This window comes from Peromyscus eremicus, chromosome 1, assembly GCF_949786415.1.
Source record: "Peromyscus eremicus chromosome 1, PerEre_H2_v1, whole genome shotgun sequence".
Classification (NCBI taxonomy): domain Eukaryota; kingdom Metazoa; phylum Chordata; class Mammalia; order Rodentia; family Cricetidae; genus Peromyscus; species Peromyscus eremicus.
The window spans coordinates 137,310,942-137,330,289 of NC_081416.1; the positions used below are offsets into that span (position 1 = coordinate 137,310,942).

At 40.4% G+C, this 19,348-nt stretch overlaps 1 protein-coding gene across 1 annotated transcript; it reads left to right on the top strand.

Annotated features, from left to right (window-relative positions):
• The first annotated feature begins 397 nt into the window (after positions 1-397).
• On the top strand, positions 398-3,120 carry LOC131902324 (zinc finger CCHC domain-containing protein 3-like). The gene has a single exon (XM_059253329.1). The coding sequence runs from the start codon at positions 398-400 to the stop codon at positions 1,601-1,603; it is 1,206 nt and encodes a 401-aa protein (XP_059109312.1). The 3' UTR covers positions 1,604-3,120.
• Positions 3,121-19,348: the final 16,228 nt, after the last annotated feature.

The following is a 19,348-nucleotide window of genomic DNA, read 5'->3' on the forward strand; positions in this document are numbered from 1 at the left end:
AGAGATGTTGCCAAAGAAGGACTGCCTCTGGGTAGACTAATTCTTAGTCTTATGTATTATGCCAGGTTAATACATTGGGAGTTATTTTTCCTCATTTAAATGAAATGTTTATTTTAATAAAAAATTAAATATTCAGTCATTTCTGCGGGAAACAAGGATATAATACCCTAGGATATTCTAAGTCCTGATAAGCTTTATATTTAAATGCGGTGGTAAGATCAAATCTGACTTGATGTTTTCTGTAGTGTTAGATGTGATTTTGGTATGAACAGTGCGTCATGGTAATGATGAGTAAAATAATAACTATATTAACTGTTCAGGGGACTGTTTCTGAGGACATAACAATGTAAAAATTACTTTTAAAAAAAACCCAGATTTTCTTCTGACAAGAGGCAAGATGGCGACAGGTGGCAGAGCAGCGGAGGATCTGCAGCGGGGCCTTCTGCAGATGCCGCTCCCCCCGCAGCCTATGGCCCAGGCTGAGGAAGCCCAGGGCACAGGAGAGAAGATGGGCTGGGCGCAGGTAGTAAAGAACCTGGCGGAGAAGAAGCGCGACTTCCGTGAGCAGTGGCGGGGAGAAGAAAGGGGCAGAGGTGTGGGTGGCAGGCTGGGCAGCCCCGCGGGCCTGGCCGCTCCGAACCCCGGCAACTTCCCACCTGCTGGCCGCGGAGACCCAAGGGGCTGCAGTAGAGACCCTGCGGGCTACGCGGCAGAAGCTTGCAGGATGAAGGGAGCTGGAGACGCGAATCAGAGGAAGATGGCCGAGGTGGCAGCGGCGGCGGCGGCGGCAGCGGCAGCCATGGCGTCCCCTGCCAGGCCTAGAGCAACCAAAGAGGCCACTGCGGAGAGACTGCTGCAGGATGAGCCTCCAGCTGCCAGTCCTGGTAAGGGCCGCTTCCTTGTGCGCATCTGTTTCCAGGGAGAAGAGAGTGCCTGTCCGACCCGGGATTTCGTGGTGGGCGCGCTCATCATGCGCTCCATCGGCATGGATCCTGGGGACATCTATGCTGTCATCCAGATCCCTGGCAGCCGCGAGTTCCACGTGAGCTTCAGATCTGAAGACAAGCTTGCCCTGTTTCTCCGCAGCTATGAGGAAAAGCGGGAGCTGGATGATTGCTGGGAGAACTTTGTGGTGTTGGGGCAGAGCAAGTCTGGCTTGAAGACCCTCTTCATCCTGTTCCGGAATGAGACTGTGGATGTTGGGGATATTGTGACCTGGCTCAAGCGCCACTGTGATGTGCTGGCCTTGCCAATGAAAGTGACTGACAGGTTTGGGATCTGGACTGGGGAGTACAAGTGCGAGATCGAGCTGCGCCAGGGGGAGGATGGACTGAGCCACCTGCCTGGCTCCTTCTTCTTGGGAACAGAGAGGGGCTACAGTTGGTACAAGGGGCAGCCCAAGACGTGCTTCAAATGTGGTTCCCGAACCCACATGAGCAACACCTGCACGCAGGACAGGTGTTACAGGTGTGGGGAGGAGGGGCACAAGAGCCCTTACTGCAGGAAGGTCATCATGTGCAACCTCTGTGGCAAGGGAGGACACATGTTTGCCCAGTGTCCCAAAGCAGCTCACAATTCCATGCGCTTCTGCCTGCCAGGTTGAACACACAGCCAGCTTACCCTTCTTAAGTGCCAAAACATTTTTTTTTCTTTAAGACCATTTTTCTGTTTTTGGAAGGAGATATTTCTAAAACTTAACAGAGACATTCTCTCTATGCCTTTTTAAAACCACGTGTGCTCCTTGTCAGCCTGTTTAAAAAGGACTATTCAGAACTATAGTGTGCAGATATGTTGCCTGACACCTCCGCATTTTTTTCCCATTTTGCATTAGTTTTGGTACTTGCATCAACACCCTGTCCCCCTCTGTAATTTTTACTACCTCCCGCTTCATCCATGTCTCATTAGAATATTTTTGCCCTTTGGACTACCTTGCTCATGTTTATGCCTCAGCCCTGGGTACAGGGCCCAATGCGAGAATAGGCATTCAATCAAGTGTTTATTGAATCGAAAATGTCGTAGACTAGCTCTGTCTAGAGTGCCTACCTTGTGCAGCTCTCCACCGGGATCTTTTCATTTGCTGCTTCTAAGTGATATGAAAATTTGTGAAAACCGTGTTCCTGGAAGTGTGTAATCCAAATAAGCTCTGAAAGGTGTCCAAGGGCCTCTGAAAGCATTTAAACCTATCTCCTTTGTGACAGTTCCTTGTGGCTCAGAAGCCTTATTTCTGTAGGAGTGTGGAGCCTAGGCAGTCCTTCTGGGAAACACACAAGAGATGGTTTTTGTTGGATTTTCTTTGGGGGAGGTTGTTTTTGTTTTGTGTATTGATTTGAGTCAGGGTCTCACTGTGTAGTCCTGACTGGTTTGGAATTGCCTGCATTAATGGACCAGGCTGGCTTCAAACTTACAGTGATTTTCTCAATTCTGCCTCCTTGAAGGATGTTTTAAATTAACCCCTTGATTTTCCAGCAGATGAAATGAATCCAAAGTTAAATGACTGGGTCAAAGTAAACAGTGGTGCAGTGCCTCAGACTGTCCACAGTAGAGTCCACTGCCCCCTTGCCTGATACTTATCCCAATACCTCTCACACTTCACAACAGTCTCCTTGACAATGATGGACCAAGAAAGTCTCTCTCCAGGATGATGGTCCCAGCATGAAGCTGAGACACCATCCCCTGAAAGAGCAGAAAGAGAAGCTTGTCTTGCCACTTCATAGTAAGGCACCTAGGGAAAGGACCAGTGAACACACTGCAGGCTGCATGCATGCATCAGTCCTTGGAGTGAGTACCACATCTTAAATGTTCCACTGTCAGTGTCAGCAGTGAGAAATGGTTGGCCTCAGGAAAGAAACTTGACAGATTTTTACATTTGCACCTCTGCGTCATCTACTAGGAACCCCAGAGAAGTTAGAGAGAGTTAGTACATCTGAAACCCTTGATCTCTGATACTCAGAAGAAAGGTGGTTTTAACCCAGAAGCATGAGTGAGCTGTAAACTGGAAAATGTTCTTGGGGAAACAGGCCAAGGGAGAGGGCCTGGGTCAACTAACTGTTATCAAGTTAAAGCGAAAGACAGTAAGCTGCTTTTTTCAGTGTTTGTCTTCTCTTGCAGTTTTGCTGTTTTCTTGTGGTTTAGAATGTAAAACAGATGTTCAGATTTGTTCTCAATAAATATTTGTCTTTTTTGCCCACGAAAAATGTTGAGTTGTGTGGATTTATCAGGTGGTCATACACATGACATTGTAAATACACAGCAGTTTCTGCAAGTGTGGAGTTCTGTAATAGTGCTGAAAAATGATGTCATTTTTGGAGAGTTCCAACTAAGGTTGCCTGTGGGTATCAAGATAGATATAGAGAACACTATTTGAAATGACATGCCTTCAAAGATATTTTCCAAGAAGGACTGCCTCTGGGTTCAATACTTCTGAGCCTAATGTATCAGGCTATGTTAATACACTGGGAATTATTTTTTCCTCATTTAAATGATATATGTTTTTAGCATGAATCTTAGAGAGTCTTATTAATAAAATTAAACCCGGGACCAGTTGTTGGGGTAAAATGCTGGATGGTCAGAGAGACACAACAAGTCACCTTGCCAATTCCTCAGTTGGTCCTGTTTCCTCAGACTGGAAGCCTCTGAGTCCTCATCCAGAATGAATCTCAGCTGAACTGTGTTGCTCCAAAGCCTGAAAGCTTAAACAGCCAAATCTTCCAGGTTCTGGTCCTCACACCTTATAAACCTTTCTGCTTTCTACCAACACTCCCTGGGATTAAAGGCTGCTTTCTGGAATTAAAGGCGTGAGTCACCATGGCTGGCTGTTTCCAATGCGGCCTTGAACTCACAGAGATCCAGAGGGATTTCTGTCTCTGTAATGCTAAGATTGAAGGCATGTGCTAACATTTTCTAGCCTAAGTATTTTGTGGCTTTTCTGTTCTCTGACCCCAGATAAGTTTATTAAGGTACACAACATTTTGGGGAACACAATACCACCACATATGTTTCTTTAATCAAAAAAATTTGAAGTATTAAGTCATGTCTGTGAGAAGCAAGGACATCATACCCTAGGATACGCTAAGTTCTGACAAGTTTTTATGTTTGAAGTCGGTGGTATAATCATCAAGTCTGCCATGACGTTTTTTCCTTGTGTTAGTTGTGATTTTGATATGAACAGAGCATGATGATGATGAGTAAAATAATAGCTGTATTAATGGTTCAGGGGACTGACTCTAAGAACAAACCAATGTAAAAATTAGTTTAAAAAACAAATTTTCAAGAAGAACAATGATAGATTGTAATATAATGGAATTTTGATGTTTTATTTATAAGAGACTCCTCAGCATTGTTCATTTTTGTATATGTTGTGATTAAAACAACAACAACAGAAACACTTGATTTATGCTTAGGTTTTATTTAAGCATTCTGAAATCAAATGTTGAAACTGAACGAGTGCAAGCACCAATTCATAGACATAGAAAGTTGTTCAGTAGGTGCTTACATTAGGGAATATCTGTGTGTTTTTGACAAATATCTGTTTTGGTATATTTTGCTTATTTGCTTATTTGCTTCTAATTAGTAAAGCCTAGAAGAAGAGTCCATCAGCAATCTCGCTGTTGGAAAGATGATTTCCTGGGTTCTAATTCCAGATTTTATATATATATATATATATATATATATATATATATATATATGCCTGAAAAGTCAGACATACTAACTAACATCATCATCCAATCAAAGAACATGCGGCATATGTCATGTGAGTAATATCATATCATGGAGTTTTCCTGCCCAGCATGTTTAACATGTTTGGCAAATTCTCCCCTTTTGTGAAAAACAATATCAATCCAACATTGCTACAACTCTTGAGCATGCAACTGATATTTGATGGAATTTTTAGCACCATTGTATCAGCTGAATGTACATACAAAATTGTTTCATTATGAAACAAACCAATGTTCTGCTGCATGCTGAAGAAGGATCATTAAACAAATATTGTCAGAGTGACATATACTCTTTTATGTGCTGATGAAGAGGGAAAGGCAGAATTTAGCATGTATGCTAGCTTTGAGTGTCTGTTCATGTTCTAATTGATGGTCCCACAGAAAAGAAAACACAGGATCTTTCCCAGATCTCAGATGCCACACAAAAGAGAGTAACTATATATCTAAGGACAGAATATTGATGATGATGTTTAAAGCAGAATTCTACTAGGGGAAATGCAAAGGATTTTGAATATTTTTAAAATATCTATATTTGTATATGAATAATGAATATGAATAATATTTTGTGAGTATTTATTGAACTTTGAATCCAAAAGGAATACTGTATGCATGCAGACATATGTGGAACCACACATGAATGCACATAGAGAAAGGAGAAATTTTAAAAAAGTATAGAAGGATTATGAATATTACACTTTAATATAAAAACCTCAAATATTACATAATCATTAGGACACAGTAAGTTAGCATATTCAAACTGCCTGTGTTCAGAGTATTTTGGTCATTATTATACATACATACACATACATGTATATCTGAAATATATTTATTGGAGGGTAAAATTCAAGAATCTATAGTTGCAGTCAGGAAATGACATGACATATCAGAAACTGTCAGCAGGAAGCTGCAATCCTCAGCACAGAATCACAATCAGCCAGCAGTAGGCAGAAAGAGAGGGTGGCATATATGTAGCCAGGAACTTAACCCAAGTAATGGATGCAGGATTATCTCCTAGTTGGAAGGGGCTGCTTTTTTGTTTTGTTTTGTTTTGTTTCGTTTGTTTCGTTTGTTTGTTTGTTTGTTTGTTTTGATAATTGGAGTCATAGCACAGAGTAAATTGACCTTTTTTTCTTGCACACGTTCAATTCCGCTGCTTCAGTGGCACCACATGTACATTTATGTGGGAAGGAGAAATGAAACAGCATCTCTGATGGATATCTCCAAGGTTACCACAGGATTTGCCTGCTTTGCTGGAACTAAGATCATTGTCCTTATTGGTTCTTATTCCGGGCTCAATTTGAATGCACACAGCCCTTCAATCAGAGGCAACGAGTGCAAATAAAAGTGTCTGAGGTACTGCTTTTTACCAGTCAGGCTCTGGCTATACTCCAGGACACAGTTGGTCCTGGGTATAAACAACTGCTGACTCTATATTGGCCCAGAAAAGGCAGACTGCTCCTGACATCTACAGGAGACAGATCCCATTCAGTTTAGCAGAGTCAAGATTGTTTGATTCCCAGGATCACAGCTCTGAGTCCCCTGCTCCTGTCACCTGTACAGCAAGTGGGATCCTGCTTCTGAAGCTACAGCTTCTCTTTAAAGATGTGACATCCCAGTCTCAGCCTAAAATGCTGCACTATAAGCAAGGAAGATAATCCAATTCAGGCTTTACTAACTGGGGCAGGAAAAGAGAGTCCTGCTCTTTCCTATCCTAGGGAGATCCACTGTGGGAATAGCTATGGTATTGTCACTTTTAACCAGTTACCTAGAGTTGCTGTAAGTCTCAAGCAATAACTGCACCAGACACTAGCCTGTCTGTCACTAGATTCTCTGGATAGACAATAAAAAATTTTACTTGAAGTGAAATTTACTTGTTATAATCCTTTTGCCATTTAGCGTCTCAGAGGATCAACTTTCTATTACTGGTGGGCATTGTTAATTTCTTTTGACACATAGAAACTCTTGGACATGATTTTTTTTTCCTAGTCATCCAATTCCTCTCTATGATGTCAGGCGAGGCCTGAACTTTGTTGGAAATCAGTTATTCATTTTTAGTAACAGTGAGGTATTGCATACTTCCCATGAGAGTTGTAAGAACCAAGATTTCTTTCATCTTGTATCTGATATTTTCATATGTTTAGTATCTGTGAACACCTTATCTTGTGTCTGAAAACTCACATTGTGAATTTCTATGAGGAATAGGAAATTTGAGACTGGAAAATTTTGTCATTTTGGAATGATCCCCCTGCTCTGAATCTGTTATAATCTTTCTGGAGCCTTTTAAACACAGATACTTGAGGCTTAAGTTCAGCATCATTAAAAAACCTTACATATCATAACATAGTTACCCAAAGCCTCTAAGTGTCTATAGAAAGAGACCCCTGCATGTCATTGTGTTAATTTCCTATTAATACGAAAAGAAATATCTGAGACGAGGGTCAAGTGATAACCAAACATATCAGCTTATCACTATGTCTTCAGGACTCACTTTATTTCAACTTGACTTCAGTTGAAAAAGGCAAATAATGGTTATAGTTCTCTGACAATTGTAGTCTCATGTTCTTGGGCCTTTTATAAGTGTAGGACATTTATTCACCCCATGGAATTAATCGTAATCCTTGCATGTAATTGATTACCTCTATTAAATATAGGCCACTATGGCAAAAGTAGAAAACATTAGAGGTCTATTCAACATGTGCTGTTTTATGTCACGTTGTTCATGAGCATGAGACACTTTGTTCTTGCTGGAGTTATATGCAGAGTAGTTTTTCCATTCCTATCCCAAGTTGTCATAATCAGTGAAGCTTCTAATGAGATGCCATGTGGATATCTGTTCTGTGATGACTTAAGTATGTAGGGTCTTCTGTTATAGCTTATCACCATCATATTGGGAGACGTAGCCCCGGTTTGGAAATAGTTTGTGAATCACCAGTGGGGGACTATCGGAGCTCCCTTGACCAGCAAGTTAACCAAATAACTCCTTACAGTCATCTGAGAAAAAACTCTGATTCCCCTTCATGGTCTAAGATGTGCACTTTTCACAATATCTCCAAGATAAACGTTGAACCATATCAATTACTTTCGTATATGTATAAATGTTTTTGTATGTGTATGTGAAAGTGCCTCCTTCTGACACACATTTAGAGGTATAAATATATATGTATGTATAAAAATAAATATATATACAGGTGTATGAACATTTATGCAGCTGAGCGTTTCTCACATATATTTCCACTCTTCTTTCTTTTTTCTCCTGCATTACCATGTCTTCTCCTGGAAATTCCAAAAGAAATATTACTTCTTAGTGAATTTATTTTTTTCATACGTACACAAATATAGTCATAACTAAATGATGCATTGCACAGTATGTGGTGAGGATAAACGGACATTTTTATCTTTGTCCTTCTGGAATTGAAAGGCCTCACAATGTTGTTTGACAAGCCTGCTTCTATCTATCTTAGCATCCATCCATTCTCCTTTGCTTTTCTGCTATGTGTGGCAAGTCCAGAGAATTTCGAATACGCGCTGGCATAGCGATATGTGTTTTCATGCTGCTGCCATTGTTTGGTTGTTTCTTTACTTTGGATTATAATTTTGGTTGGGTGTTCATATTTTCTAAACATTGAGCTTTGAAATGTGATATCCTTCTTAGAAGACAATTTTTCCACAGTAGGAATCCTATGCCTTAGGTTCATGTGTCTTGGGTAAGATACTTTCTGAGTCCAGAAAAATGTTGAGTTGTGTGGATTTATCAGTTGGCCATAGACTTGACATTGTAAGCACATAGCAGTTTCTGCAGGTGCGGAATTTTGTAAAAGCGCTGTAAAATTATTTCAATTTTGGAGAGTTACAACTAAAGTGGATTGTGGCTATAAGGATAGATATATAGAAAACAGTTAGAAAAGACATGCCTTCAGAGATGTTGCCAAAGAAGGACTTCTTCTGAGTCCACGATTTCCTAGCCTTATATATCAGTCTAGGTTAATATATTGGAAATTATTTTCCTCATTTAAATGATACATGTTTCTATTAATCAAAAAAGATTGAAATATTCAGTCATGTCTGTGAGAAACAAGGATATAATACCCTAGGATACGCTAAGTCCTGAAAGGTTTTTGCATTTGAATGTAGTGGTACAATCATTAAGTCTGCCTTGAGGTTTTTCACTTTTGTTAGCTGTGATTTTGATATAATCAGCACATGATGATGATTAAAATAATGGCTATATTAATGGCTCAGGGGAAGGTTTCTAAGAACTAACAATGTAAAAAATTAGTTATCAAAACATGATTATCAAGAAGAACGATGACAGAATGTAATTCAATGGACTTTTGAGGTTTCATTTACAGGAGACTCCTCAGCATTGTTCACATTCACTATGTGTTGTGTTAAAAAAATAGCAAAGGCACTTGATATGTGATTAAGCTTTATTTAAGCATTCCAAAATCAAGTGATGAAACTGAGCAAGTGTAAGCACTGATTTATAGACATGGAAAGATATCAAGGAGTTGCTTAGGCAACATCTGTGTGATCTCTGTAAAATATCCCTTATAATTATATTTTGCTTATTTGCTTCTAATAAGCAAAGCCTAGTAGAAGGCTCCATCAGCAAACTGGCTGCTTGGAAATACAATTACCTGGGTTCTAATTCCAGAATACATATATGAAAAATCTGGCATACAGGCATCACCATCCAGTCACAGAACATGAGGCACACGCAGTGTGAGTAATCTCATGGAGTTTTCCTGGCCAGCTTGGTTAATATATTTGACAATTTCTCTACTTGTATGAAACACTATGTCAATATGACTATGCTGATACACCTGTGCATGCAACTAATAGTGGATGGATCTTCTAGCACTCTTGTATCAGCTGAGTTTGTATACTTAATTGTTTCAATCTGAAGCAAACAAATGTTCTACTACATGCTGAAGAAGGATCATTAAACGTATAATGTCAGATTGGCCTATAATACTTAATGAGCTAATGAAGAGGGCAAGTAAGAATTTCACACGTTTGTTAGCCCTGAGAGTCTGTCCATGTTCTAATCGATGGCCCCACAGAAAAGACAATACAGGGGCTTTCCCTAAACTCAGTTGTCACGCAATAGAGAGTAAATGTATGAACCTAGGACAGAGTAGTGATGATGATTAAAGCAGAATTCTACTAGGGGAAATGCAGTGAATTTTTGAATTTTTTCAAAATTCTAAATTTGTATTTGAGTGCTGAGTATAGTGTTTTTTAAGTATTTATGGAACTTGAATCGATATGTCTGCGGACATATTTGGAACCACAAATAAAAGCATACATACAAAGGAGAAAATTTAAAAAATATATAAGTGTTATTAATATTACACTATAATATAAAAATCTCAAAATATTACAAAATCATTATAGCACAGTAAGATACCATATCCAAACTGCCTATGTTCAGTGTATAGCTAAATGTACCTTTACTATTTACAAAAGTAGCATCTTATGTTGGTCATTATTTTACGTGTGTGTGTGTGTGTATGTGTGTGTGTATGTGAAATATACTTATTGGTGTGATATAATTAAATAATCTATCATTGCAGTAGAAGAAAGACAGGACATATCAGAAACTGTCAACAGGAAGCTGCAATTAGAGGTCAGAATCAAAATCAGCCAGCAGCAGGCAGAAAGGGAGGGTTGCATGTCTGTAGCCAGGAATATGGCCCAAGAAACACATATGATTAACTCCTAGTTGGCATGGACTGTTTGTTGTTTTGTTTAGTTTTCGATTCTTTTTTTTTTTTTTTTTTGGATAATTGGAGTCGGAACACAGAGGCAATTGCATTTTTTCCTATGGCGCACTTTAAATTTTGCTGCTTCAGTGGCAATACACATACATTTAGGTGAGAGGGAGAAATGAAACAGCATATCTGATGGAGCTCCCCAAGGTTACACAGGAATCGCCTCCTTTGCTGGAACTGAGATCATTGTCTTTCTTGGTTCTTATTCTGGGCTCAATTTGAATGCACACAGTCCTTCGATCAGAGGCAAGGAGTGCTAATGAAAGTGTCTGGTGATGGGATGGCCAAACACCCTAATTGTCGTGCTAGAAACCCTATCCAACGACTGAGGGATCTGGATGCAGAGATCCACAGCTAGGCCCCAGGTGGAGCTCCGGGAGTCCAATTAGCAAGAAAGAAGAGGGTTTATATGAGCGAGAATTGTTGAGACCAAGGTTGGATAAAGCACAAGGACAAATAGCCAAACGAATGGAAACACATGAACTATGAACCAATGGCTGAGGGGTCCCCAACTGGATCAGGCCCTCTGAATGGGTGAGACAGTTGATTGGCTTGATCTGTTTGGGAGGCATCCAGGCAGTGGGACCGGGTCCTGTGCTCATTGCATGAGTTGGCTGTTTGAAACCTGGGGCCTATGCAGGGTCGCTTGGCTAGGCCTGGGAGGAGGGGACGGACCTACCTGGACTGAGTATACCAGGTTGATTTCAGTCCACAGGGGAGGCTTTGCCCTGGAGGAGGTGGGAATGGGGGGTGGGCTGGGGGGAAGGTGAGGGTGGTGGGAGGGAGGAGAACAAGGGAATCCATGGCTGATATGTAGAACTGAATTGTATTGCAAAATAAATAAAAAAAAGAATAAAAAAAGGAAAACAAAAAAAAGAAAAAAAAAAAAAACAAGAAAGTGTCAGAGGTGCCGCTTCTTACCAGTCAGGCTTCAGGACACAGTTGGTCGTGGATATAACCAAATGTGGACTCTACATTGGCCCAGAAAAGGCAGACTGCTCCTAACATTACAGGAGACAGAGCCCATGCAGTTTAGCAGAGTCAGGATTGTTTGATTCCCAGGATCACAGCTCTGAGTTCCCTGCTCCTGTCACCTGTGCAACAAGTGGGATCCTGCTTCTGAAGCTACAGCTTCTCTTTAAAGTTGTGACATCCCAGTCTCAGTCTAAAATGCTGCATTAAAAGCAAGGGAGATAATCCAGTTCAGGCTTTACTAACTGGCACAGAAAACGAGAGTCCTGCTCTTTCCTATCCTAGGAAGATCCACTGTGGGAATGGCTATGGTGTTGTCACTTTTATCCAGTTATGTAGATTCGATGAAGGTATCAAGCAGTAACTGTACCAGACAATCAAGCAGTAACTGTACCAGACACTAGCCTTTATGTCACTAGAGTCTCTGGGTGGACAAAAAAGAATTTTACTTGGAATAAAATTTACTTGTAATAATCCTTTTGCCATTGACACATAGAAAATCTTGGACCTGTTTTTTTTTTTTTTTTTTTTTTTTTTCTGGTCATCCAATTCCTCTCTATGATGTCAGGTGAGGCATGAACTTTGTTGGGAATCAGTTATTTATTTCTAGTGACAGTAAGATATTACATGATTCCCATTGAGTGTGATTAAGAGCCAAGATTTCTTTCTTCTTATTTCTGGTATTTTCATATGGTTAGAACCTGTGAAAGGCTTATCTTGTGTCTGATTACTCACATTCTGAATTTCTATGATGGATAGCAAAGCTGAGACTGGAAAACTTTGTCATTATGGAATGATCCCCCAGCTCCAAATCTGTTAGAATATTTTTGGTACCTTTTCAACATAGATACAGGAGGCTTTAGTTAACCCATATGAAAACGGCATTAAACATCATAAAATAGTTACCCAAAGCCTCTAAGTGTCTATAGAAAGAGTCCCCTGCATATTGTTGTGTTAATTCCCAATTAATACGAGATGAAATTTCTATGATGAGTGTCTAGTGATAACCAGCTCTATCAGTATATCACTATGTCTTCAGAACTCACTTTATTTCAACTTGACTCCAGTGGTATGAGAGAAATAATTTTTGTAGTTCTTGACAATTCTAGTCTCAGGAACTTAGTCCTTTTAGAAATATAAGTCATTTATTCACCTCATGGAATGAATAGTAATCCTTGCAAGTAATTGATTATTCCTATTATAAATAGGCCACTATGGCAAAAGTAGGAAAAAGTAGAAGACTCTACATTTGCTTTTTTTTTGGAATGTAGATCTTTAGCATGAGACATTTTATTCTTGCTGGAGTTATATGCAGAGAAGTTTTTTGTTTGTTTGTTTGTTTTGGTTTTGGTTTTTAGAGACAGGGTTTCTCTGTGTAGCTTTGAACCTTTCCTGAAACTCATCCTGCAACCCACGTCGGCCTCGAAATCACAGAGTTCTGCCTGCCTCTGCCTCCTGATTGCTGGGATTAAAGGTGTGTGCCACCATCGCCAGGCTGCAGAGTAATTTTTATTCCTATCACATGTAGCCATTCCCAGTGAAGCTTCTAATGATGTACCATGTGTATATCTGTTCTATGATGACTTAAGTATGTAGGATCTTCTGTAATAGCTTATCACCCTCATATTAGGAGATTTAACCCTGATTTAGAAACCACCATTGGGGTACTATGGGAGCTCCCATGACCATTAACCAAATAACTCCTTACAGTCATCTGAGAGAAAACTCTGATTCCCCATTATGGTCAAAGATGTGCACTTCTCACAATATCTCCATGATATGTTTTGAATCATATTAATTAATTACTTTAATATATGCATAAATGTTTTTGTATGTGTATGTAAAAGTGCCTCCTTCTGACACACATTTAGAGGTAGAAATATATATGTATGTATCAAAATACATAGGCATACATGTGTATGCACCTTTAATGTAATTGAGCATTTCTCACATGTGCACTGTATTTACACAATTCCACTCTTCTTTCTTTTTCCTCCTGCATTATCATGTCTGATCCAGGAAATTCCAAAAAAATACTAATTATTAGTGTATTTTTTTCATACATACACAAATACAGTCAGAACTAAATGATGCATTGTAGATAATATGGTGATAATAAATGAACATTGTCACCTTTGACCTTCTGGAATTGAAAGGCCTCACAATGTCATTGTTGAAAAACCTACTTCTTTCTATCTTAGCATCCATGCTTTCTCCTTAGCTTTTCTGCTTTGTGTGTCGAGCCCAGAGAATTTCACATATGCGCTGGCATGACAATATGTGTTTTCATGCTGCTCCCCTTGTTGGTTGTTTCTTTACTTTGGATTATATTTTTGGTTGGTGTTAATATTTTCTAAACAATGGACTTTGAAATGTGATATCCTTTTTAGAAGACACTTTTTCCACAGGAGGCAACCTGTTCCTTAAGATCATGAATTGTGTCTTAGCATTGAATTCCGTACTTTCTTTGCCCAGAAAACATGTTGAGTTGTGTTGATTTATCACGTGGCTGTAGATATGACATTTTAAGTACATACCGGTTTGAGCAGGTGTGGAATTCTGTAATAGTGCTGTAAAATGATGTCGTTTTCGGAGAGTTATGTCTAAAGTTGTTTGTGGGTATAAGGATAGTTATAGAGAAAACTGTTTCAAATGACATGCCTTCTGAGAAGTTACCAAACAAGGACTGCCTCTTGGTTCACTATTTCTTAGCCGTATGTATCAGGCCAGGTGAATACACTGGGAATTATTTTTCCTCATTTAAATTATATATGTTTCTTTTAGTTAAAAAAATTGAAATATTCAGTCAAGTCTGTGGGGAACAAGGATATAATACCCTAGGATATTCTAAGTCCTTATAAGCATTATGTTTGAATGCGGTGGTAAATCATTAAGTCTGCTTTCATGTTTTCAGTTGTGTTAGCTGTGATTTTGATATGAACAGCTCATCATGATGATGAGTAAAATAATAGCTATATTAATGGTTCAGGAGACTCTTTCAAAGAACACAACTATGTAAAAATTGGTTTAAAAATGGTGTTCGACCATCTGATCACTAGAGTAGGTCAGCTCAGGCACCCTCTTATCCTTTGGCAGTAGTCTATAGTGGAGTCATCTTTGTGGATTCCCTGGACCTCTCTAGCACTCTAATTCTTCCTAATCCCAGGGTATCTTCATAAATCCTAGTGTCTCTTTCCTTGTTCTCCCACTCTGTTCCTGATCCAGCTAGGACCTCCCGCTCCTCTAAGCCCTCTTTATTGTTTCTATGTACCTTTTCAGGTCTTGAACTGTTTCCCTAACATGTTTAATCACTTTTTCATGGTTTTCTTGGAATTCTTTAAGGGATTTATTGATTTCTTCCGATTTTTTATTTGTCTTTTACACAATTTCTTTATTGATTTCTTCTATTTTTTTTTTGTCTTTTCCTTAATTTCATTTTTTTATTTTTCTTGAAAGGCCTCTAGCATCTTCATGATGCTATTCTTAAGGTTGCTTTCTTCTGCTTCTTCTGCATTGCGATGTTCAGGTCTTTCTGTTAGAGGAGGGCTAGGTTCTGGTGATGCTGTAGTGCTCTTTATGTTGTTGTATGTAATTTTGCCTTGATGTCTGCCCATCTCCTCCTCTAATAGGTATAAGAGATGCCTGTGTCTGAGCAAGTTGCTATTGGCACACTCTGTGCTTGTTGTGTCTGTGTCTTAGGGGGTCCCTCTGGCTCCAATCTTAGTTCTGGGGTTAATTAGAGCAGGCAGTCTCTTAGGGAGCTGCTCCTGGGTCAACCCAAGCTTGTTTATTCTGTGACTCATGGAGCCACTCTTGGTCTTATCAGGGCTCTTGGTCCAGTCAGAACTGATAGATTCTGTGTTTCAGGAAACCTTCTTGGTCCAATGAGAGGTGGCAGATTCTATGTCTCAGAAAGCCACTCTTGGCCTAATGAGGGGTGGCAGATTCCCTGTCTCAGGTGGTTACTCTTGTTCCAATGAGAGCTCTTTGTCCATTGAGAGCTGGCAGTTTGGTTTCCCTATCTCAGGAAGTGGCTGGCATCAAGAGGATGGGTATGGTGGCAGGGCTTGTAGATTGCAGGGTCTCTTGGTCCAATGAGAGCTCTCTTGGTCCAGTGAGAGCTGTTGGTTTGAATTCCATGCCTCAGGAATTGGATGGGTTCTCAGGTGTATGGGTATGGGGGCATGGCATGTAGATTGCAGGGTACTGTGGCAGGTCTTAGTAAAGGGGGGCCTTCCCCAGGAGACATGCCTGCTGGCTGGCAAGTGGTACAGATTTGGGCAGGAGTTCCTGGGTATGTGCTGAGCCACAGGAATGGGTTCAAGGAGAAGGTCTATCTGGGTATGAGCAAAGTCACTCACCTATTGGTCCAATGAGAGTTAGAGGGTTTGGTTTCCATGTCTCAGGAAGTGGCGGGGTTCTCAGGCAGATGGGTACTGTGGCAAGGCATTCCAGTGGGGGGTCTTAGTGACAGGGGAGCCTTTCCCAGGTACCCTGCCTGCTGGCCTGCAACTGGGACAGAATTGAGTTGGAGTTTCTATATAGGAATTTTTTAATAAAGGAAGCAGAATTAGAGGTATAATATCCCAGGGATATTTCTAACTGAGAAAGTTTGGCAAGTGAGAAAGAGACATGTACCTTAACCAACCAATCCATTCCTGGACAACTCTAACAAAGTGATAATGGCTGCAATGTTGGCCTGACTGGAGTTGGGTTCCTTAGCAGCTTGAGAGTGAGTGATAGGAGGAGTACTGTGGGAGCAATAGTTGGACAGTTCTTTGGAAGAGCCCAATATCACAGAGGAGGAAGGGGTCAGAAGAGGAGCCAATGGGGCAAATGCCCAAGGAGCAGAATTGGGAGGTCGGATAGACAAAGGTTCATTAGCAGTGTCCAGAGCAGTAGTAAGAGAGTCCTCAGGTTCTGGTTTCATAGCAAGGAGCATGTGGACTGGAGAACAGAAATCAAGTAGAGAAGATTTAGAGCTGATATAGAAAAGGGCTTGGATGTAAGGTAACTTTTTATTTGCCCATACACTGGCAGAAATTGGATAATTCCCATAAAATACTGGTGTCTAGCTAGCCATTAGGTGGACTACTTTTATTGTTTTCTAAGGGATACTTTGGCCACTTTTTAGTGAAAGGCAGAAAAGCTTAGAAATCTTTATGTAAGTCATTAAGCTGAGAGCCTGAATTTTCCAGAAGACTCTGTAGAGGAGAAGTGGGGCTAATGGAATTGGAAGTCTTCTTTTGCATGGCTGTGGCAGACAGAAAAAAAATAATAAATGTGATCAAAAGACTACAATCTCAGTCATCCCCAACATCAAGTTTGGATCAGTGACAGGCATAGGCCACCCAAACTTCAAGCCGGAAGAGTGAGGGCTAAGGCAATGTTGCCTGATGACGAAGGTCCAACACTGAGAACAAAATCTCAAACTACAGTCATGGGGTATGGCTGAGGATCTATAGCCTGTGATGGGGGCCAAATGTAGCCAATAAATGGCATGGATGGCGATTCTCCCAATACTGAGAACACCAGAAGGACACCTGATCATCTACAGTCCTTACCAAGATCCAGGGGAATGTTTTCAATGGCTGGAAAGAGAAAACTTGTCAAATGAAGTAACCGGTGTTGTGCAGAGGGATCCAACAGGCAGGCATGTGGAAAATTGGCTGTTGCAGATGGAGCATACCTCAGTACAGGATGATGGGTGCAGGAACCCAGGAGGGACTGTCTTGTTTTGACACTAATGTTTTTCATTATGCAGTGCTGTTTACTGTGAGACAGAAACACAAGGTACAAGGAAACCCACCATAAGAGTTTATTAAGAGAAGGGAATAGGGAAAAGGTGCACAGGCATATGAAAATGACCAGTGTGGATAGGGGGTGGAGGAATGGGTGGAACTTGCTTTCATGGGTTCCCAAGAGCATGTGCATAGGTGCCTACACAGCTACACCATGCATGTACATAAACTATATGGTCACACGATACTTTTGGCTATCCTGGGTTTTTTTCTTTTTCCATAAGAATTTGAGTATTATTCTTTCCAGGTCTGTGAAGAATTGTGTTGGTATTTTGATGGGGATTGCATTGAATCTGTAGATTGCTTTTGGTAAAATTGCCATTTTTACTATGTTAGTCCTACTTATTCATGAGCATGGGAGATCTTTCCATTTTCTGAGATCTTCCATTTCTTTTTTCAGGGACTTAAATTTCTTGTCATATAGGTCCTTCACTTGCTTGGTTAGTGTTACCCCAAGGTATTTTATGTCACTTGTGGCTATTGTAAAGGGTGATGTATCTCTGATTTCCTTCTCAGCCTCTTTGTCAATTGTATATAGGAGGGCTACTGATTTTTTTTGGTTGATCTTGTATCCTGCTATGTTGCTGAAGGTGTTTATAAGCTGTATCAGTTTCTTGGTTGAATCTTCAGGGTAACTCAAGTATACTATCATGTCATCTGCAAATAGGGAAAGCTTGACTTCTTTCTTTCCAATTTGTATCCCCTTAATCTCTTTATGTTGTCTTATTGCTCTGGATAGAACTTCAAGTACTATATTGAATAAGTATGGGGAGAGCGGACAGCCTTGCCTCATTCCTGATTTTAGTGGAACTGCTTTGAGTTTCTCTCCATTTAATTTGATGTTGGCTGTTGGCTTGCTGTAAATTGCCTTTATTATGTTTAGGTATGTTCCCTGTATTCCTGATAGCTCCAAGACTTTTATCATGAAGGGGTGTTGGATTTTGACAAATGCCTTTTCTGCATCTAGTGAGATGATCGTGTGTTTTATTTTTCCTTTGAGTTTGTTTATATGGTGTATTACATTGACGGACTTTCGTATGTTGAACCACCCTTGTATCCCTGAGATGAAGCCTACTTGATCATGGTGGATAATTGTTTTGATGTGTTCTTGGACTCTGTTTGCCAGTATTTCATTGAGTATTTTTGCATCAATGTTCATGAGGGAGATCGGTCTGTAGTTCTCTTTCTTTGGTGAATCCTTGTTTGGTTTAGGAATCAAGGTAATTGTAGCCTCATAGAAGGAGTTTGGTAATGTTCTTTCTGTTTCTATTGTGTGGAACAATTTAGAGAGTATTGGTATTATTGTTTGTAATAGCCAGAACCTGGAAACAGCCTAGATGCCCTTCAACTGAAGAATGGATAAATAAAATGTGGTACATATACACAATGGAATAATACTCAGCAGAGAAAAACAATGACATCATGAGGTTTGCAGACAAATGGATTGATCTAGAAAAAATCATCCTAAGGGAGGTAACCCAGACTCAGAAAGACAAACATGGTATGTACTCACTCATAGGAGGATACTAGATGTGGAACAAGGATGACTGGACTGCTACTCACATCACTAGGGAGGCTACCTGGAAAACAGGACCACAAGAAAGACACGGGATCACCCAATCACAGAGAAATGGATGAGATCTGCATGAACAGCCTGGACATGATTGGAGGTAATGAAGGGCAAGGGTCAAGGGAAAGAGAGATTGGGGGAGTGGGAGATCCCAGCTGGATCAATAACAGAGAGAGAGAACAAGGAATAGGAGACCATGGTATGTAGCTAGAGTTTTCCTGCCTGGCCCACAGTCAGGGCAAATCTCTCTCACCTGCCAATCCCACAGCCACTCAGACCCAACCAAGTAAACACAGAGACTTATATTGGTTACAAACTGTATGGCCATGGCAGGCTTCTTGCTAACTGTTCTTACAGCTTAAATTAATCCATTTCTATAAATCTCTACCTTGCCACGTGGCTCGTGGCTTACCAGCATCTTCACATGCTGTTTCTCATCGTGGCAGCTGGCAGTGTCTCTGACTCAGCCTTCCACTTCCCGGCTTTATTCTGCTCTTTGTCCCGCCTATACTTCCT